At 44.1% G+C, this 22,478-nt stretch overlaps 1 protein-coding gene across 16 annotated transcripts in view; it reads right to left on the minus strand.

Annotated features, from left to right (window-relative positions):
* Positions 1-22,478, minus strand: part of FMNL2 (formin like 2) — a 321,014-nt gene that overhangs the window by 23,798 nt on the left and 274,738 nt on the right. For 15 of the 16 annotated variants that reach the window (XM_059167316.1, XM_059167319.1, XM_059167317.1 and 12 more), the window contains 6 exons: positions 12,995-13,069; positions 9,010-9,120; positions 6,250-6,399; positions 4,158-4,259; positions 2,123-2,435; positions 1,585-1,791 (listed from right to left, as the gene is read on the minus strand). In XM_059167316.1, coding sequence (XP_059023299.1) covers positions 1,585-1,791; positions 2,123-2,435; positions 4,158-4,259; positions 6,250-6,399; positions 9,010-9,120; positions 12,995-13,069 — 958 coding nt within the window. The remainder of the gene's footprint in view (positions 1-1,584; positions 1,792-2,122; positions 2,436-4,157; positions 4,260-6,249; positions 6,400-9,009; positions 9,121-12,994; positions 13,070-22,478) is intronic. The other variant, XM_059167321.1, reaches the window with a different exon arrangement.

The following is a 22,478-nucleotide window of genomic DNA, read 5'->3' on the forward strand; positions in this document are numbered from 1 at the left end:
CATGCCAACTATAGGTCTTCACACTCCATGGCTGACGGCAGCCTTTCCAAGGTAGGGATTCCTGGGCTTATTAAGAGGTTCTTGGCTCACATTCCAAAATCCAACAGTTCCATGACGGCCACCTTCCACTTTTGCTTTAGGAAGCAATAAGTTCTAGAAGAAAGTAGTAGATGGGACTGACCTTGAACAGTAGAGCTAAATCACTGGATTACTGTGAACATTACTCTTTTTTTAAAAGATTTTATTTATTTGTCAGAGAAAGAGAGCGAGTGTGCGCACAAACAAGGGGAGCAGCAGAGTTCTCTGGGGAAGCAGGTTCCCCGCTGAGAAGCCCGATGCGGGACTCGATCCCAGGACCCTGGGATCACGACTTGAGCTGAAGGCAGATGCCCAACCGACTCAGTTACCTAAGCAACCCTGTGAACACTATTTATTTGTTTCCTGGACAAGTTTATGGAAGTTGGAGTGGAAGGAAACACAACAGACTCGGTGTCGAACAAGGCGCCTCTGGGAGGCTTTCTGGGGCCCAAAAGACCTTCGATTACTAGGACGAATTAGTGCTACTGACTGGCCGGTAGAGCCGCTGATGGGACACTCTGGGGGGATGGGGTGGGCAGTCCAGGAAATCTCTCACAGCTAAGACGGCCATTAGACATTGGACAGAAGGCTCTGAGAACTACCGCACCTATCACAGTCGTAGTTCTTCATTGGAAATGAGACCTCATAAAGGGACTGAAATGGAGGAGGAAGCAGAATTATCTGATGTCACAGAGATGGTCCGACTAAGCTCAGAGCTATTCAAGATGCCAGGGAAATGCTTCATGACAGGGAAAATGGCTTGTGGTATTTTAGAAAAGAGTAAGAAGTCACTTCCCTGAGTCAAAAAATCAGAACTCCCATTTCAAAGCCTTAGAACCACTCTCTCCCTCCCACCCCACCCATGCCCCGGTTCATCTCCCATGAGGTGGGGATGCCGCATTCTCTCCTGGTTAGCAGGAGGGCAGCAGGCACGATTCAGAAGCGTTTCAAGGCACGGAGATCCCACTGTTGGCAATGCTTCTCTTGAAGCTTCAGTCGCACTAGAGTGAATTCTGATGTCTTCAAATGCACAGAAGACGTGCCTGGAAGCCCACATCGAGCAATGACACAGAGAGCCATTTTCCCCTTTTGCAAATGACATTGTGAATACCTTCCAAAAACAGAGCCAAGAGCACCAGAAGCACCGTGTGTCAGAGCCCTGGCAAACAGATGCCCACAAGTGGTCGATGAATCCAGGAAAATGCACTGATTCCTAAGAAGGGAACTTGTCTTTCTTCCCTTTTCTAGGTGTTGAGAGTGGAAGGCAGAAAGTCTGCAAAAATCAGGACTGCCTGCTAGAGAGAGAACAACAACAGCTACCCAGAGACAAACGCCTCTGTGCAGGGCTTCCCCTGCCCTGGCCACATCAGCAGCCCTATTCTCAGACTAAGAGGAGGTACATGGGTTTGCAAGAGACCTGGACTTTCAGCAAGGCTTTAAAAGCCTCTGGAGGTAACACAAGTATTTGTTAACAAAGGTACCTGGGTCTGAATTCCATGCTCTTACCTGCTAATCCTGAGTTGAAAACCACTGTGGGTGAGGATGTCCCAGGCAGCGGGGGTGCAGAGGGAGGAGGAGGGGGTGGTAAAGGAGGAGCAGGCACAGTCTCGGCTGCAGGGCCTGGGAGAGGAGGAGGAGGGGGCGGCGGGGGAGGAGGGGGGGGAGGGGGCGGGGGCGGTGGCGGCATGGGTGGCGTGACTGGACCATTTTGCACTAGCGAAAAAGAAGAAACAAATTGCCTTTGAAAACAGGGGAAGGGTTTCACCGGCAGGATGTCCCGTTGCACATTAAGTATCCAAAAGCAAAACACTGAAAAGGACACGGGAATTTTTTTCAAAGACTATACAATCCCCCTGGCAAATGAAGAATATACTGCAACATACGTGAAAGCTTCAGCTTTAGAAGCTTAATCTCAAAACGTCAGTTTTTAAAATCAGATAAAGAATCAGCCAACAAAAGCAGACCAAGGACATAAATGGACAGTGGATAAAAGAAGAAATACAAATATCCCAACACTCTCAGTTCTCCCACCGAGGCTTCTTACCTGCTTCAGGTGTGTCCGACGATGGAGGTAGTGGGGGAGGAGGGGGGGGCAGGGGTCCCGAGGAGGCGGCCCCCGTTACTGGTCCCACAAAGTTACCCACGGCCACTTCTGACCCCGTGGACAATGTGCCAGAAGCCACGACCGGCAGGATGGCGATGTCCCCATCCCCTTTCTTCTGAATTTTAATGGTCCCTTGTTTCTCCAGTTCATGAATCTTTTTTTCCAGGGTAGACTGTCTTTGAATGGCTTCTTCTTTTTCTTTGACCATTTTCCTTAATGTGTGAACCTGGGTATTTGCATCTTTGTAGATTTCCTGCAAAAAGAGTCCACAGTCAACAGTTTTATCTTCACATGACATTCATACCTTTTACCATCAGAGTGGTAAATTGAGGATCAAGAAAAAGGAGAGGAGAGAAGAGGAGAGGAAAGGGAAAAAGGGAAAGGAAAAGGAAAGAAAAGAAAAGATACTCATAGGAATCCTATGGAGCTCAGCCAGATCCTATAAAATCCCATTCATTATCAATTGCTCATTGGTAATGCATGCAATATATTCTAGCAATTGTTACTGTCAATATAGTTCTTTCTATTAAGAAGTGCAACTAACGCAATTTTCCCTGCAGGTGGAGAAGAACGAGGCAGAAATGACCCAAAAATAATTTTATAGCTGACTCTGGAAAACACTAAGGGTATTCGGGTGGGGCGGGATGTTTTCCTTTTATTTATTTTAAAATTCATTTGTAACTCTGAGACACATATCAGTTAACCGTAGACAAAAGGCCCTAAGTCAGATTTGGACAGAAATCAGACTGGGATTAAAAATCTGCAAAGCACGGAATAATCGACTCACCAACAACCAGGGGCCGATTGTTCTGGAACGGGGTTCTCTGGCCTTCACAATGCCCCCCTGACCAAGCTTAGGACAGCAATCCTTGTAACGTTTTCCCTTCGGTATTTAGTTAACAGAACAGGCCAGTGCCTCCCTCTACTGATTACTTAGCCCTGTCTAGGCTTTTAGCAGAAAACCAAAAAGTTACAATTTTCAATTTAAAGGCCATCCCCATTCCTTTTATTGGGGGCCCACCAAGGTCCCAATGTAAGGATTTTATGGAACTTGCTTGCTGGGTCTTGTACATGTGATCTCTCACCACAAACCTCCAGCAGGCAGGGAAACATTCTTCACACCCTGTCTATTATTAATAATCTGAGAGTCTGACTTGAATTGAGTCCATATGCTGCAACTTTGTTTCCATGGCGTGCCAAAAAATAAATTTCCTAGAGGTAACTGTAGGACATGTCAGAAAATCAAGCAACACACACAGACATGATAAGCATCACATACAATGTGCCATTTCATCAACAATGGTGTAAAGGCAAGCCGTGTGCCTGAAAGCCCTCCAGGCGTTTTGGTGATTTTATGTTCTGGACCGTTCTAAGCACATGGACAGCACTCTATAAATACCTGATACGTAAGGTAAAACAACGCTAAGGCCAAATAAAATAGCGGGATTATCTGATAATAAAATGGTTTGGTTTTGCTTTGTCTTTTTTTTTTTTTTTTTTTAATTTTTTTGGTGAATTCCATTAGGTCTTGCCTGTGTTGATTTCACCATTTCTACGGCAACTACCAAATCTGGTTTCAAGTAGAAGCAAAGCAAAAGAAAATACAAAGAAGTCCAAGTCCTAATAAAAATAAATAAGTGGCATGAATTAAACCCGTTCTGTGTTTTTATCTCCAAGCTAATGGGTGATCCACTGAATCAACTCTGACTCATCCAGATGGGAAAATATTGTTACTCTCAAAATCTGGGATAAGGACTGAACCCCCAACATTTGATTGCACACACATGTGTATATGTACCCTAACTGTATGTACCTTTCATCTGAGTATCCCCTCTGAAATGCTTCCAATAAACATGCTGCATCAGTGCAATCCTCTGACATGAATGTACCCCGCATTCTACCAGGACTAAAGCCGGTGGTGCAGTGCACCTTTCCCACAATGCCCGTCTGGGGCAGCGGTCATCAGCACACTTACCCGAACAACATCCAGCTCCTTGTTCCTCTGCATGAGCTGCTTTTCCAGTTCCACGATCTTGGACATGGCTTCATTCTCCGTGTCCTGCAGTTTCTCAGACAACTGTAAAGTTTTAAAAGGGAAACCTGGGTCACAACACACGACCATTCTGCTCAGGACCCCAGTTCTCAGAGAAAGTGGAGCTCAAAAACCATTCTCAGAGAGAGTGGAGCTCAAGGCCCATCAGAGTCCTGCCTGTGTTCCCCGAGCTGTTTTCTGGAAATATTAATATTTATAAAAGGATTCAGAATGTCTATTTGTTTCTAACAGGAATTAATAATCTACACATGATCCTTAATAAAACCCATACATCAGCTCCTTAGTGTCGTCTCCCTCCATTTCTGCCAGAGCTGGCAAGGGTGGGGGACAGTAGGTAAGGCAAGAAGGGAAGGTCACCTGTCCTGCCCGAAGAAAAGGCCATTAGGCAAAAGCTTTTGAAAATCATCGGTCCACAATACTTGGTTCTATTATTATGGAAAACCAGGTGAGAAAACAGTACTGCTGGTTTTGATCCAAACTACCCAAATAATAAAAGTTATTTGGAGGGGCAGTTCAAATAAACAGCCGGCCCGCTCCAAGTGGGTTGTGTGACTATGGTCATGTGATGCTGGCTGAGGCTTCCCGAGGAAGACACGGTGAACCACATGTTACATAGTTTCTTTTCCCACAAGGCTCTGAAAGTGAGCAACCCTGGATTTCACTGAAAATGCTCTCAAGGAAAGAAGAGATCACAAGTAAAGAAAATCAAGGGGGCAAGGTGAGGAGGAAGCATGGAGATGAAAACGCTGACCAGGTTCAGAATATGAGTCAAATCTTTCAGGGTAAGAAACACTGGGCCGGTAAGTGTCCTTCCTAAGCAGGTGCCAGCCAAGTCACAGCAGCACTCACGAGGGTGGGGGGAGGGTTGGCTCACTCACTTGGCTTAACTACAGCCAAGAAGATGCCCATTTTCAGAGTGAGGGAGGAAGGTGAAGGACATCGAGCGCGTTTGATACTCTCAACTAAGAAAATGTGGAAGAAAAGAAATGGACCACTCAAATGGCAGAAAATAATATTGCTGCAAAAAGAGACCATTTATAACTAAGGACACTGTCAAGCAGAATTCAACAAAGAATTTGGTCCTCACAACACTTGGGTCTTTAAGAAGCACCATTTTTCTGTTCATTCCTGCAATATTCAAATATCTGCGTAATGGATGACCACATGAACAGCCTCTGAAGGCCTTCAGACTCATAGCCCTGTCTGTGGCAAGAAAAAATGAGCCTCTGCCCTGAAATGGAGTTGAGGTTATACAGAGAGGACACTCCTTGAGGAGGATAGAAGGGAACGCTCGCTAATTTCCCTGAAAAGGCCTATTGTTGAAAAGAATCTTTTTAGAACTTGAGTAAGCATAAGGCAAGACTGTGCAGACATGCATCGTGGACACAAGACCACCCTGTCCACCAGCCTGTGTGGACACTCTGGGGTAGAGCAGGACTTACATTCACAAGACTCTGAGTGAAATATAACTTACTGACACCTCAAACCAAACTCGCACAGAGGCTGAAGTGGGCGGTATCTTGCCTGGGCAGCCATGCTAGTTGTACTGAGGGACAGGGTTAGGTGGGAGGTGGGAAGACACAAGTAACAGTCCATTAGTCCTGGGGCTTATTTGAGTTGCTAGAACCCAACTGCCATGGGCCTATGGGGGCACGTGTGATAGAAAATGATTCTGTTCAGTAGAACAGGACTTCTTCACACCTCAGCCCAGATTCACATACTCGAGTGACCTTTCCCCCTAACATGGCACCAATCACCTCACTCTTGGGTGCCTGTCTGTAACAAAGATAGCCAGGGAACCTGGGCTCAGCGGAAACCGAGCAGACGAGGGAAGGCAAGGCAACGGACTCCCCTTGGTTTTAAGTAACAGCCACGCTTTCTTTGAAAGAACCCCGAGGGGCTTTTGACAGCTCTCTCTCTCTCCAGTTACAGCTCACCCCTACACTCGGAATCCCATCACCGACCGCCCTAACAGCTAAGCGTGTGTGCGTCTCCTGTTCCGAGCGGTAGTTACATGAGAAATGTTCTCCTCCAGCTCTTCCACCCTCTCCAAGGCCGCGTTCTTGGTTTCAGCGTCTTCCAGCAGAGCTCCCACGTCGAACACGTTGTCCAGGTATGCCTGGATCTGCACCTGGAGTTTGTCGCTCTCCGTGTGCTTCAGTTTCTAAAAACCAAAACACCAAGAGAGGGCGGCGTGAGCGTAGCTGTGGAAAGAGAACGTAATGGCACGACAGCCTGCATGTCTCCGTTTGTTCCAAACACTGCGGTCTTTTCCAAGAGAGGGTGTGATGTCTCAGCCTCCTCGAGACAATCACAGAGTGTTCAAGTGTCTAAGAAGCCACCATCAGATTACTTCCTGGCGAATACCCTCTCTCAAGTATACACACATTTCCTCCCTAATCCTTCCTACAGATATGTTCCCCATATCGACATATTCCAAACCAGAGCATTTTGATACAGGTGAAATTAGACAACAGAAAAATTAAGCAGCTTCAGAAGACAGCAACGGTCCCAGGTTTGAGACGCATCTGTGTGCAGAGGATGTTAGAATCAGTGTAATTTGCCTGACTAGAGAGGGTGGTTCCACCTAGGAGGAGGGTTAGGCAGGAGGTGGGGAAGACACGGATGGAGTATACCAGCCCTGGGTTTTATTAATAAGTTGCTAGAATCCACCCTCCAAGGTAACTTCCCCCACAATACTGATGGAGTTTAGGGCTCCCCAAAGCACAGATAAGGAAGATTTCCTCTACTCCCTGCATTACAGGCCCAGGCATCCCAAAGGAAGTCAATCAACTTTAAGGTGAAATTAGAGATCAAGAAAATCTGTGAGTCTTCCTTGCAAGTAACATACGTCCTGACCTCCCCCTGGGGGAAACAGATGAGTAGCTATAATATTCCTGGCATAGGGAAGATACCAAAAAACAGATTGAACAAATCAATGGCTACTTACAAGGCTGGGCTTTTGTAAACCAATGAAGCATTTACATATTATATGCTTATAATATTAATCTTTTAACCACCTCTATCAAGGTCCAGAACCAATGGACCAAGACGTTAGAGAAACAGAGTTTTAGAAAAAAGTTTTAAATTTTTCAGAGGAATTATGTTCTACATAAATTCTCAGAAAGATGGATTTTCTCCTTGGTCTAATCTGGAAATTAGTAACTTAGCTTGTCTCAAAGAGAGTCTATTCCATCTTAGTTTAGGAGTACATGCTTAAAAAGACATCTGAACAAGGGCAAAGCCCTTGTTTTCCAGAAAGGAAAATAAAGCAGGAGCTAGGCATGTTTTCTCACCAAGTACACCATGGGTAACAGGCACTATCTGATGTGTTCCTCTCACCATAGCAGCCTGGAGCCCAAAGGAGCTTTGCACGACCATCACAAAACTAAACCCACAAGACCATTAGCGATTGATACACCCAGTGGGCGCTCAAATCCTGCCACTCTCAGAGTAGGCAGGGAAAGCAGAGAAACCTTGATTGTAGAGCAGGGAAAACTTTTCAGTGCCAAATTCTAAGATACTAGTGATTGTTCAAGTCAGAAAACAACTCAAATACCTTTATAACGGAAATCTGTCATGCCTCTCCCTGAGTACAGTCCTTAGACAACAGGAATCTCTCCAAGGGCAGCCTAGCCGGTGTGCTGAGCCAGGCCACGAGCTCAGAGAGCAACTGATGCTGTGACTCTGCTTCACAATAAACTGTAATTCCCTGGCTTCCTCCCCTAACAGAGACAGGCATCTAAACTCTCGAGAGCTCCCAGGGAAGCACTTCTATCTTCTTTGTGGCTAGAAACAAGACTGGAAATTGAGGTTAGCAATTCTTGCCCTCTTGCAAGTGGCCTTTCAAATTCAAGTAGACCATTGCTGTACAGAAGGGAAACAAAACTTCTCAAGAACCAAAGGACATAAGGGCACCCTATGCACACATGGCTACTCAAGTCCATTCACGGTTTTCACATCAACATTTCCTAGGTGAAGAACAACTACAGGGAACTGGCTAAGTACTTCTGCTGGGGAGTCAGAGAAAGAGAAAGGTTAGATCTCCTTCTCCCAAGAACTTAAAAGTGGAATGGCCAAGGGGCACCTGGGTGCCTCAGTCGTTAAGTGTCTGCCTTCAGCACAGGTCATGATCTGGGGATCCTGGGATTGAGCCCTGCATTGGGCTCCCTGCTCAGCAGGAAGCCTGCTTCTCTGTCTTCCACTCTCCCTGCTTGTGTTCCCTCTCTTGCTATGTCTATCTGTCAAATAAATTTTAAAAATCTAAAAAAAAAAAAAAAGGACCAGCCAAAGCCACAAAAGCATCAAACAGAATGTAATCACTACATGAGGAAGTCTCTAGTGTCCATTTCCTCTTTTTTTTTTTTTTTTTTCCTGTGCTCTCAGCATTTGTTCATCACTCTTTGCAGTCTTGGATTGATGGGGTCCCCAAAGTAACCAAGAACGTGGATTGCCCAAGAGCCCAGATGAGGGTGTAAGACTTGCCCCGGACGGAGCTCAAACGCGGAAGGAAAGCTGCAGCAAGGCTACAAGAGGTTGTCTGGCCCCAGTACAAATAGACTGCTGGCAGACCACAGCCCAAGGTCCCAGGAGATCTGCAAGAATCCAGTTTCTCTGGCCAACTGCATCACTTGGCGAGGTTCCCTTTACCCAGCGCTATGGGACCCGACCACATAGAGCTTCGAGCGTTCTAGTCACGGCGGAAGTGCATCTTTGAAGGCAGGCAAAATAAATCAAGTCTTACACTGGAGCCAAAGGTCGCAGCTCTACTTACATCCAAGTATTCATCCAGGCCTAGCTTGGTAAATTCATACTGGAGGTGCACTCTGAAATTCATGTCTTCCACTGAATGGACTACGATATTAATGAACTGCATGGAGGCCACCTGCAATGAAATTGCCAATGGGTTACAGGGCTCCCAACCGGTCTTCTCGGTTTAATGGCAAGCAGATGCTTTCAGTGTCACACATTTCAATGCACTTACCCGTCTCCTTTTCCTTCCTTGCGCTGGGTGTTTAAAAACATTTTACCATTTTTTAAATTTAAAAGTCATAGAGATGCCACTGTAGGATGCCACTCCTTATCTACTAGAACGACTATAATCAAAATGCAAGTCTGGCAAGGCAGTGGATGAAGCAGAACCCACATCCTCCTGGAGCGTCCACCAGTGCAGCCACTCCACAGAGTGTTAGAAACTGAGTTCCCATAGGACCCGGCCATCTGCCCCTGGTATGTCTCCATGGGAAATGCAAATGCACGCCCATATAGAAACTCACACAGAAATGTTCACAAAACCATTATTCACAACCAGAACATGGGTGGGGGAAGATCACTACTGTCCATCAACCAATGGGTTAAAATAATGTGCTCTATCCGTACACCGGAATGTTATGTGGCGATAAAAAGGAATAAGGTCCTGTTGCATCTTCTAACTTGAAAACATTATGCTACGTGAACAAGTTATCTTCAAAGACCACATGTGTGGGGGCGCCTAGGTGGCTCAGTGGATTAAGCCTCTGTCTTCAGCTCAGGTCATGATCTCAGGATCCTGGGATTGAGCCCCGCATCAGGCTCTCTGCTCAGCAGGGAGCCTGCTTCCCCCTCTCTCTCTGCCTGCCTCTCCTCCTACTTGTGATCTCTGTCTGTCAAATAAATAAAAATTTTTTAAAAAAAGACCACATGAGTGATGATGCCATTCCTATTAAACATCCAGAACAGGACGTTCGTGGAAATAGAGTAGATTAGAAGCTGCCAAGGACTGGGGACAGGAGAATGGGCAGCAACTACTAAAAGGGATTCCTTCCGGCGTGACAAAATGTTCTAACTTAGACCTCAGGCATGGCTGCATGACCCTGCAAATATGCAAAAAATATCCTTTCGGGGGGTAAGTTAGATGTTATGTTCTTCACTTCTCAGTAAAACTTTTTTTTAAAAAGTCTTATGGGTATATACAACAAACTGTGTAAGATGTTAAAGGCATATCATAGAAAATGTGAACAATTTTATAAAAAACAACATTTAGAAAATCACCTATCGTGGTACCACAGGCTAATCACTTCTGAAATTTCGCCATGGGCCCCACTATACCAACAAGATCATAACACGATCTCTGACCTAACTTCCCATTTTAAACAGTCAACCAGTTTCCACTCCACAAAGCCTTGGATTTACTGCTTTCTTTCCATGACTGCATCAGTGGCGCTGAGACCTGCCACAGAGAAAACCAGTTCCTGGTTTGGTAAAAGAACAAAACAAAGTTCAGGAGATCTGTTTTGCTTTTTTTTTTTATGATTTTTATTTTTCAGTAATGTCTACCCCCAGCATGGGGCTCAATCTTACAACCCCAAGATCAAGAGTTGCATGCTCTACCAACTGAGTCAGCCAGGGGCCCTATTTTGTCCTTAACAGTGACATTTATGGTGAAAATATCTTACTAATGTTTTCCCTCTATGGGTAAAAGAACAAAACAAGGAGGTAGAATGAGTGAGGGCTACAGATTCACAGTTACTCTGAAAGCCACCTTCTTCCATTCTCCTCCAAACCCAGTTTTTTTTATCTTTTTTTTTTTTTAAATTGTTTCTATTGAGTTAGATTCTCCTTTGAATGGAAGTCATACATTGGATGATCTCTCTGGAAGACAGTGAGCTCTCTAGGTTATAAGAAGACTTGCAATTTACTAAAAAATTACTTCACATTCTGTGGTTAAATGAGTTAAAGATTTCATTAGACTTTTTTTCCACACACACACACACACAAAATACAGGAAAAGGCCTTATGCTATGCTAGAAAAATTTATATTTTATGGGGAATAAGTTGTTTGGGAGGTTGTACGATTTTAACTGCCTTCCCAAGGCCAGTTTAAGAAAAGCCTCATTTTCTGGAGGAAAATATGGTTCAATCCTGGCATCTGTCCATTTCTCTTCTGAGTATCTGTTGAGTTTTAAGATAGGCCTGAGAGGCAACTATCTGCTCAGTGACAGAGGAATTGAGCATAGTACCTATATTCCAGCGGCTCCTAAATTAGCTTCCTCACTGCATGCACATATAAATAATGGCAAGAAATAGACTCTCCCTTGTAAACAGTGAAGGCATTTTAAAGGACTTGATTATATAATCGTAATTTCAGCAGAAACTCAAGTGGCAGGGAGATCCCCAAGGTATGATAATCACTGAAGTGGGCCACGTGTAACACAGCAAGGAATGGTGTGGACCACGGCAAACTGGCAAGGGGATCTTCAGACTAAAAATAGGGGCAACTTGGCTCCAGCAGCTGATACTCTGCAAGCGCAGGGGTTTTGTGTTAGCTGAAATTTTTAGTTTAAAAAAAAAAAAAAATCAGCAATCCGTATTTTATGCACCATTTCCAAATTTTTTATGGAAGGACGTCACTGTCAGACCCAGCTCACCAGCCTGTAGGTTGGCTTCGGTGTGGGAGCCTCCAGTTTGCAACCTCAGCTTTCAGGGACAAAGAAGTTGCCCCTCTGAAGGCAGAGGAAAAAAACCGGTAAAGTGAGCCATGTATGGATTCTTCACATACTTATCATTCGTGCCAACACAGGCCTTCAACACTTCAGAAATTCCTAACAACAAAATTAAAAAGCCAATGTGAAAGTACTCCTTGTTTCACATTGTTTGCCTTTAAAAAAAAAAAAAAAAAAAAAAGCAAGTAACAAGCTTTGATGGAACAGAAAAGTTTCTCTAAAAGGACCTCATCATTCTCATAGAATTTAGAAGGGGTTGAGGGCTAGGATGCACATAAAATTTAAGGACCCAGAAAAGTTTTTCACATGAAAGGGTTAGAAATCTGCAAAACTATGTTTCATGGTTTATGGCTGTTGAACCAAGTTGAATAAAACCATGCCTGGCTCCCTCCACACAGGTTTGAACAGACTGGACAAGGTAAGAACTGGCCGGGTACCTGCTCCAAGCTGGAGGTGAGCTGAGAGATGAAGGCCCTGTGAGATCGCCTAGGCTCAGAAGTCACCCAGGGTCAACCGGATTGGGTCAGAGAAAGCCTGCAGATCTGGGTGCACTCATGGGTCGTGTGTCTCGGAAATTCTCTAGGGTATATGTCCATCTTCACCCCCAGATTAAGATTTAAGTTTAAAAATTCAGCAGTGCTCACACTCCTTTTGCTGTTCATCCCTGCAGAGGACAGAGCTGCTGTTGAACCATGCGTGCTTGCATGTGAACTACCATGCTGATATACGGACATGCTCACAGCTACCAGAGCAGGAAAGAGATCAAGGGGGGTGGGGAGGGTAGCAGGGGTGGAAATCACTGCTGTATAATAGTTTGGGGGAGGCATACAGTTCAATTCTACAAACCAATGAGCTTTAATCTTTGAGAATGTAGTCTGGAGAAAGTCACGGGCTGGGGTGTGCAAAAGACAAAATGGTCAAGATTCTTGGTTTTCTACTTTCTTGACTGACAGCTAAAACTGGCAATTGCAGGAATTTGTACCAGGAGTGAATGTCCTTTCCCCAAACACACGGCTTCACCCTTTATTTGCTATGCAGCACATGAGGGATAAAACTGGAAATTAATACCAATTTCCCCTGTAAGGGGAAACTACAGAGTGTGAGGAACACTCTAGACTGAATCTACAGCATACTATACTCAATTTTCTGTCCTTTGTAACATTTATAAGCACATACATACACACATATGTAGAATATAGGAATATAAATGGATTTAGGAAAAAAGCACACAAACGGAGTTTACTTCATTGAATGTAACGTAGTACTGGAATAACTCACCATAAAATCTATGTTATTGTCTTCATTCCTGAAATGTTCCATCAACTTCTCAAAGCGCTGTTTTTCTCCACAAACCTGAAATACACATTTTCATCATGCATATGAAATTCCAAACATAGGCATTCTAAAATGAGATGCAGGAATTTTAGCATTAATAATTATTTCCAGAATATCTTTTTATTGCCTCGCTCACACACTTCTCTTCTAAGTCAGTTAACTCTTAAGTACCAACTTGAGCCAGGCCCTTGGTTTCTTTTAAATGTTCCCTTGATATCTTGATATCTCTATCGAATGTGTTTTTCTTTTACTGGCTATCTTTGCAGTCCATTGTTTTTTTAGCCCACACTCAGAATCCCAAGATGTTATGATTTAAAAAAAAACAAAAACAAAAACAGCCCCTTCTCCCCATACCTCATTTTCCTTTTTACAAAAGCACTTTTAAAATAGGCATGCTAAAAGATTTGAACAATGTAGCATTTAAATTCCTTGAAAGCAGATTGAAAACATTCCTATTATATCTAAATCAAATAATTTTAGTACATAAGCCACAACAAAGAGGTAGACACCATAAAATAAAGTACCTACTCTTAGAGGAGACACTTGGGAAGCTATATTAACCCATTCAAGGAAAGTACAGAAGTTTGTAGTAATTTATGAAGTAGTACCTCTTAGGCCTGAAACATTCACCTCAAATTAATGCTTTCACTGAACAGGTTAAAGAGGCAGGTAAATTACTGTAAACTCCAGGACCCCCAAAGTATCTGGGTCTACACAGGAGTTAAAAACACAGAGTCAAAGGAAGATTTGTAACAAAGAAGAACTCTTTGGAGACTTAGTCCCCAAATCAAAGGATAAACTTTAATTCTGCCAGTGACCTTGGCTACCTTTTTTTGGAACCCACTGGATTATTCTTTTTGCCTTCAGAAAATATGTACCTCAATACCCATGAGCTATGTATAATGTGGATAAGACACAGTCTCTGGTCTTAATATTTTGAATTTAATCTGGGTTTCACATGCTTGACTCGATTTTCCAGTTCTATTTGTCACCTTAGCAATACAAAGGATGGTCCTGAAGAATTTCCCTAAAATGACATTTCATAGTGCTATACAGCAGCCCTTTAGTTCCATTATATTAAATCCCACATATATATACACACATATATAAAGAGAAAGATTCAAGAAGACGGCAATTTTGTCTTTTTTGTTCACTACTCTTATCTTCAGCTTCTAGAACAATGCTTACCATGTTGTAAGTTCCCGATAATCTTTGCTGAATTACACTGAAAAAAGGAGAAATGAGTAATCACGTGAAAATACACTTTAAGGAAAGGAAGAACGACTTTCCCACTCTGACACACTGATGAAAGAAGAGCAGACAGGCACCAGGATTATGGCTTTAGCAATGGTTCCTGTGCCTCAGCTGTGTGCTGTGTTAAGCCTTCAGTCTCGGAGGGTCACCGAGGTCTTGAAGCAGCTTAATTTTCTCAACAGACACAGATCACACTTTACTGTATTCTGATGACAACCCCAAACTTATTTACACCTCCCTTAACAAAAAACAATTATAGTAAAAACTCAGTCCAGAGGAAGAGAAGGCGGCTCCAAAGGGAGCATTTAAAGTCAAGTCTTCAAAAAACACACATGTCCAAACCCACCCAGGAGTGCTGGATTCAAGAGCACCAGACAGGGCTGGGTGACATGCACATGCACAATTTTAAAGGCAACCCAGACCATTCTGAAACTCCACAGCCCTTCTTGGAGAAGAGGCAACAAGTTTCTGGAAGCAAAAGGTTTGTTGGGGGGCACAGAGGTGAGGCATTCCAAGCACGGTTCCCTGAGCACGACAGCAACCACATCTTCCGCCCAGAGGCACAAAAGTCCCTAGCCTGCAACAAGAGCCCAGTGGGTGAAAACTGCCAAGGCTGGACATGGAAAGGGTCAGAATTACAACCTGAATTTTAAGAGAAAACCCTAACATAAGCAGTTGTTTCCCAGGGGAATGGTTTACGTCCACCTATCCTGGGAGGTTGGTAGGGGCAGGAGAAAGGAATAGAAGCCGCCCTGGGTCTGCGAACAGCCAGCAGCTACCTGAAGCAGTGATTAAAGTTCCGCTGAGCCGTCAGGCACCCAGAGAACTAGAAGAAGCAGGAGCCATCAACGAACAGCAATGTGGAGTACAACTCGGAGGCGGGTAAAACCCTTCAAATGAAAGAATGTCAAGAATCTGGAAGGTACCTGGTGCCCTCGATTTATGAATGAGACGGAAACCTAGACAGAGCAAACAACTGTAACTTGATAAAAGGTCAATAGAGAGGCCAGAGCCAGGTCTCCAGCAGCCAGCCTGGCTGGTGTTCCTTCTCCAGCACAGCCGAGCATGTGCAGATAGACCTAAGACAATAATTTAAAGCATTCCAGAATTATCTGAGACACCGACAGAGATGAAAAATGTTACTATTAAAAACCACGGCCATTACACCAGGTGTAATTCTGCTTGCACCAGAATCTTCCATGAACTTCTACAAATGGAAGATTCCTGGTGTCTAAATCAGGACACACTGAGTGAGTGTGTAGAATCCCTACAATGGAACTAGGAATCTGTGTTTTAACAAGTACTCATGGCTGCTAAACCATAGCTTAAATAATATAGACTAGCAGACTCAACCCCAGCCTTTCTGACTACCAATTATAAACCAGATAACTAGACCATTAAGTCTCCAGTTACCAGAACTGAGTGTCAAGAGAATGCAGCAGGAATTAACCCACTGCCCTGCAGAGGTACAATCAATAATAAGGGAACTCCCAAATAATCAGAAGTTGTGTGCAAGGCATTAGAAAAAAGGCAATTTATATGGCTGAGGAAAGCATTTGTGGGCAGCAAGAAAACCAACTATTCACAGCCTGTTTAAAAAAGAAAAGAAAAGAAAAGAAAGCATCAAATCTAGAACAAGCAGTATTAGATTAATTTCAAGCTGGGTAAAGATCCCAAAAATCACATACCACCCTGACAGACAGGATTGAAATGGACATTAAGAAAAGCTTTGAATACATGCATTTCTTTAGAGGGCATCCCCTCAACAGACAAATCCCTGCTAAGAACATCTGTGTTAAGAAACAGAGAAATACCTTTAATAGTTAAAAATAATACTTCAATATCTTCCAATTTACAGCTGTGATGCACTTGGTGAGAAGAATCCAAATGCACAAGATGACATGTTGCCAACAGAGACGGCAGTTTTGGGAGACTCTGAAAGGATGATCTGGCTGACCGCTCCCCTCACCCACTCTGAGAACCAGAAGGGCCTCCCCTGTCAGCTCTACCATGTCCCTCTCGGTAAAGGTTTCAGTGCACAGCTCTGCTGTCGATCTCAACTAACGAGTTCAGGACCGCATTTTCTGACACTGTTCCATAAGAACAGCAGGGACTCCAGAGGCCAGCCCTCCCCCTACCCCTTTATTTCTGCTGAAGGAAAGGAAGTATGCAAACCAAATTCACATTTGTTTCTACATTACTTGAGCAATCTTTAAACAAGCATATACTGTAATCCCACAGGAAATGGGGAGATATGTCTGGGGGAGGCCGGTAAAGTTGTGTTCAGCATCAAAGGAAAGCAGTCTCTGCTCATACCGCTCACATCTGGACCACCCCACACACTTGGTTCAAACAGAACAGCCATGGCTGAACGTACCTCTTCTCCCCTTTGAAACTGACCTGGCTTCAGAAAATGGTGAGGATGAAAGGAACAAGACACCGCTGCTCAGTTATGCTCAGAACTCACACACTGACAGGCCTTCGTGGGGACACCCTCAAGGACTTCATCAAAACATATAAAAGCCAGGAGTGTATCTGCTTGTATGCGTTGCCGACTGTTATATGTTCCTGCACACAACTTCCATCTGCCGACGAAGGCCAGACAATACATGATCGGAAAAGTTTAAAGTAAAAAAAAAAACTGTTTCATGGCAACTGAGATAGATCATTTCTTGCCTTTCACATCATCAGTGGTATTGATTCCCATTCCCCCACTAGCTTTAACACCGGGTTCCTCGATCCAAGGAGTGCCAAGGAGCCACTGAAGCAGGTGAGGTATGAAGCAAATTTAAGAAAAAGCAGCTCCAGAAAGGCCAAGCAGGGTAGACCGTCGAGGAGGCTTCTGGACATGGAACAATCTGAAAGGAATTAGGCTTCCACTACTAACAGCCAGGGCTGCCAGAAAATAAAAGTATATATGCTCTGGAAAGCCATGTACTCTGTAGGAAAACTTCAGAGGCATCTTCATTTATAAATCAGTGTCATGTAAATAAATGCACTGGCCCTGACAGACACCGTCTAAAGCAGAAGGGCTCAGGCTGGGATCCTGGACCACCCACCCATCCCTGAGGTCCTGCCTGATGTCCACACCTCTTTGTATCTTGCAGCTCAAACACTGATGGGGGTAAAGGGGTATGAGGGCAGAAACAGGACCAAATGGGACCAGAAAACCCGCCTTATAGGTCATAGCCCTGCCACTACCCTGCTGTTAGCCTGGATGACATGGCTGTCTCTGGGATCTCCAGACTTGAGTTTTCACATTCATTAGTTTAAGAGCCTTAAGTTATCACCTTACACCAATCAGAATGGCCATAATTAACAAGACAGTAAACAACAAGTGTAAGGGAGGATATGAAGAAAGGGGAACCCTCTTACACTGTGGGTGGGAATGCAAGTTGATGCAACTTCTTTGGAAAACAGTGTGGAGATTCCTTAAGAAATTAAAAATAGAGCTACCCTATGACCCTGCAATTGCACTACTGGGTATTTACCCCAAAGATACAGATGTAGTGAAAAGAAGGGCCATCTCTACCCCAATATTCATAGCAGCAATGGCAATAGTTGCCAAACTGTGGAAAGAGCCAAGTGATCTTCAATAGATGAATGGATAAAGAAGATATGGTCCATATATACAATGGAGTATTATGCCTCCAATCAGAAAGGATGAATACCCAACTTTTCTATCAACATGGACAGGACCGGAGGAGATTATGCTGAGTGGAATAAGTTAAGCAGAGAGAGTCAATTACCATATGGTCTCATTTACTTGTGGTACAAAAGGAACGACATGGAGGACATTGGGAGACGGAGAGGAGAAGTGAGTTGGGGGAAATGGGAGGGGGAGAAGAACCCTGAGACACTGTGGACTGTGAGAAACAAACTGAAGGTCTGGGTGGGGGGGGTGCGGTTTGGGTGAACCTGGTGGTGGGTATTATGGAGGGCACGTTTTGCATGGAGCACTGGGGATGATGCATAAACAATCTTGGAACACTTTAAAAAAAAAAAGGTTTAAAAAAAAGAGCCTCAAGTTATACCGCTTGTTTTCAAGGCTTCTTTTAGGAAGCCATAAGCATTACAGAAGAAGGGGAGGAGAAGGAGTCTCCAAAGGTGGGGAGCTTGGGAGAGGAAGGAAAAACACAATAGGAAAGGATCCTGGGACTTCTGTGCTCATTTACCCAACTCTGTTTTACTGAGTTGCCTGGTAAAATCTCACTGAAAAAAGTTTCATTGAAGTTTCACTGAAGTTTGGGGGGGGGGGGGGGAAACCCTCACTTGATACTTAAAAGTTCTAAAATTCTAACGTAGGCATGGTAATATAACCAGATATTCCCAAACTGACCAGCCTGGAAACTCGACACAAACCAAACGGAGAGAGATGCCCTCAGCCACAGCAAGCCCGGGGACCCGCACCTAAGGGCCCAAGCGTGTTCTCCCGGCGTCGGTCTCCCCTGTGCTTACAAAGCTGATCAGACCTTCTCTGCCCAGATGAAAACGGGCCACACCTGGGACAAGCGGGAGACATTTCCACTTCAGGGAGAACTGAAGCGAGAGCATAGCTCCTGCCAAAAAACAACTCCACTCCGTTCTCCAACATCTGTTAAAGACATTTCTGAACAGTGTCCCGAGCCATGCGGCTACATCTGCGGCCCGGATTTAACAGAGGCAGCGGTTTACCGGGTCTCTGAGGGTGAGCAGGGGCGAGGGGATGATTTCCCTCAAGGCTCCTGGTGGAGGAAAGAGGGTTTTACAAAAGCCTGTAATAAAGAGTCTCCTTGCTAGCCAGATGTTGAAATGAACAACAGACGGCCGGCCTTCAGCCACCTCTCCGTCCCCCTTCAAGGTCAATGACTGTCTTTGGCTTCCCCAGCAATGGCTCCCAGGGCACCACACAAAGTCTGCAGCCAGACTGAAGCCTGACTCTTATGAGGTGGCTATAAAATATGCTTCTGGGTTAGTTATATAAAAATTAAAGGCCCCTCGCTTAAGTGTTTCCTCCTTGCCCTGTTGCCGGGTGCCTGCTTCAATACTTTCTTTTTCTCTTCTCACAATAGGCCCCTGTGATCCGCAGGGCTCCCTGCAGGAAGGCACCGTTTTCAAGAGGCACAGTCTATTATGACTGATTAGACGGCCCTTCTTGGGGGGGCTGCCCGGGAACAAAAGTTCCATTTTCTTTCTCAGGGCCGCATGAAGTAAACAGCTATTTCATAGTTAGTTCTAGGTGAAGAGCATTTCTTTACCTTCCACTGGGAGCACCAGCAGCCTGAGGACTGTCTGACACCATTATGCCCTGACCAAAAGAAGACAAAGCCACTCTGCTGGGCCATCGTGTGCTCGCAGGGGTCTGTGCACTCATTCTCCTACAGGAACCAGACATTTCATCCACTGGTTCCCCAGTGGCTGCTGGGACGGAAGCAGACCACTCGGACCTACTGCTGGCTCTCATGTGTCTAGGGATTTAAGGGCGGAAATGTTTGCTGAACTGAAGCATTCTGAAACCCAACGGCCTTCTCTCTCTCACTTCACTGAAAATGACTGAAAGCTAAACAACTGAATGTATTCTAAGATTCTAAGAACTATTCAACCCTCCTTCTTCAGGAGTTAGTAGAACACTTCTATCGATGTTGAACTGGTAAATCATATGATTATGAGCCAGGGGTTTCATCCACATCATGCTGATTACCTTGGTGAAAACTTCAGTTGCTTTTCCAGATGTTTCCAAACATCCAGATGTTTTGGCACCAACCACATGGAACAGCCAGATGACTCTTACTTTTCATGTATGTATTTTGCTGTACTGAGTAAAGAATCCTGACATAGAAGCAAAGGGCTAGCAAAACCCCCTAAGAATAACGTGTTGAAACACCACACCTTAAATGAGAAATGCATTTTTAATCACTCCCCTAAAAAAAAAGATGACCTTCACTAAATGCACAACAGTAAGGCTCCACAATGTAATTCTTCATAAATGACATCTTTCAGAAATATCCCCAATGTCTGACTTGACTCTTTCTGGCTTTAATACAAGACACATCTCTTGGTCATCAGCAAGAACTCATACGGAATCTTTCAAGGCTTCTGTTCCTAAAAGAGGAAGACCAAAATACACTGCAGTGCAAGACGACTTTCTGAGGACTAAGTGAGGAGATAAGGCCCTGAGTCATCTCTGGGATGACTTACCCATCAGACCCCTCCAAAGCAGAAGGCCTAACACTGTACTTCATTCACTTCTCATAGATTCATCCTTTGAGCATACCTGGTTTGGTCAAGCCACACAAGGGAGGGGACACAGTGACACACTTGTAGTGGTCGTATGTTCACTGCATTGTAGCAACAACACATGGCACGAGTTGTTTAAATCCTGTGGCATTTTCACCACAGATCCTGGGCCCTGCTCAGGAGACAGATGTCAATCCATCTCTCTTCATGCATAAAGCACAAGTCAGTTTAAATCTAGCAAGGGTGTGCTATGAATTTAGAGCCCTTGAAGCTAAGAACTCTTCATTGGCTAGATCAAAAGCCTCAGTCCACAAACAGGCAAAGGCCTGAGGTTTATCCACAGCTGCGTCCTCCTCTCATTCCACATCTTCACTTTCTTCTGGGCTCTACCCCAATCTTGGGTCTTCATCAGGAAGACCTCACTCTCTGAGCAACCTGGAACCACTTCCACCTAGCCCAATGAGACAGCCGACTGTGCATTTGGGAAGCAGTTCTTTAAACATGGTTCTTGAACACCAAGTGTCTCTGAGCCTCTTTCACAGTATCTGTAAGGTCAAAACTATTTTTATAATGACGCTAAGGTGTTACTTGCCTTTTTCACTGAGTAGACATTCGCACTGGTAGTACAAAAGCAATAGTGGGTAAAGAAAACCACTGCTGCCTTGGCATGACTCAAGGCAGTGGCACCAAGTATTCCAGTAATCAGTGTACTCAAGAGAGTCTCAGTTTAAAAAAAAAAAAAAAAAAAAAAGCCAATTTCACTTAAGAATACCCTTGATAAAAGGGTGTATCTCATAAAGACTTGGTATTCAAATATATAAAGGGGCGCCTGGGTGATTCAGTGGGTTAAGCATCTGCCTTCAGCTCAGGTCATGATCTCAGGGTCCTGGGATCGAGCCCCCCATCGGGCTCTCTGCTTAGCAGAGAGCCAGCTTCCCCCTCTCCCTCTGCCTGCCTCTCTGCCTACTTGGGAATTCTCACTGTCAAATAAATAAATAAAATCTTTTTTAAAAAGAAAGAAAAGAAAACATGACTAAATTTAAAAAATATATATTTATATATATAAATACATTTATATATATATATATATATACACACATAAACTGATACAACTCAATAGCCAAAAAAACACATAATCCTATTAAAAATGAGCAGAAGATATGAATAGACATTTCTTCAAAGAAGACATCCAGATGGCCAACAGACACATGAGAAGACACTCAACATCACTCATCATCAGGGAAAGGCAAATCAAAATCACAAGAAGATATCATCTCACACCTGTCAGAATAGAGAAAATCAGAAAGAAAAGAAACAACAAGTATTGGCAAGGATGTGGGAAAAAAGGAACCCTTGTGCACTGTTGGTGGGAATGCAAACTGGTGCATCCACTGCAGAAAACAGTGTGGAGGTTCCTCAAAAAGTTGAAAATAGAGCTACCCTATGACCCAGCAATTGCACTACTGGGTATTTACCCAAAAAATACAAAAACACTAATTCAGCATACATGCACCCCCATGTTTATTGCAGCATTATTTACAATAGCCAAATTGTGGAAGCAGTCCAGGTATCCATCCATAGATGGATGAAGAAGATGTAGGGGTGTGTGTGTGTGTGTGTGTGTGTGTGTGTGTGTATACACACACAATGAAGTATTATTCAGCCATTAAAAAGAATGAAATCTTGCCATCTGCAACAACACAGAACCAAGAGTATTATGCTAAGCAAAAGAAATCAGTGAGAGAGCAACAAATATCGTGTGATTTCAAGCATAATGTGGAATTTAAGAAACAAAACAGAGGAAAAAAAGAGAGAAACCAAGAAACAGATTTAACTATAGAGAACACACTGATGGTTCCCAGAGGGGAGGTAGATAGAGGGACAGGTGAATTAGGGGATGGGAATTAAGAGTACATATCACATACTGTGATGAGCACAGATAATGTAAGAAATTGCT

This window comes from Mustela lutreola, chromosome 3 (genome assembly GCF_030435805.1).
Source record: "Mustela lutreola isolate mMusLut2 chromosome 3, mMusLut2.pri, whole genome shotgun sequence".
Classification (NCBI taxonomy): domain Eukaryota; kingdom Metazoa; phylum Chordata; class Mammalia; order Carnivora; family Mustelidae; genus Mustela; species Mustela lutreola.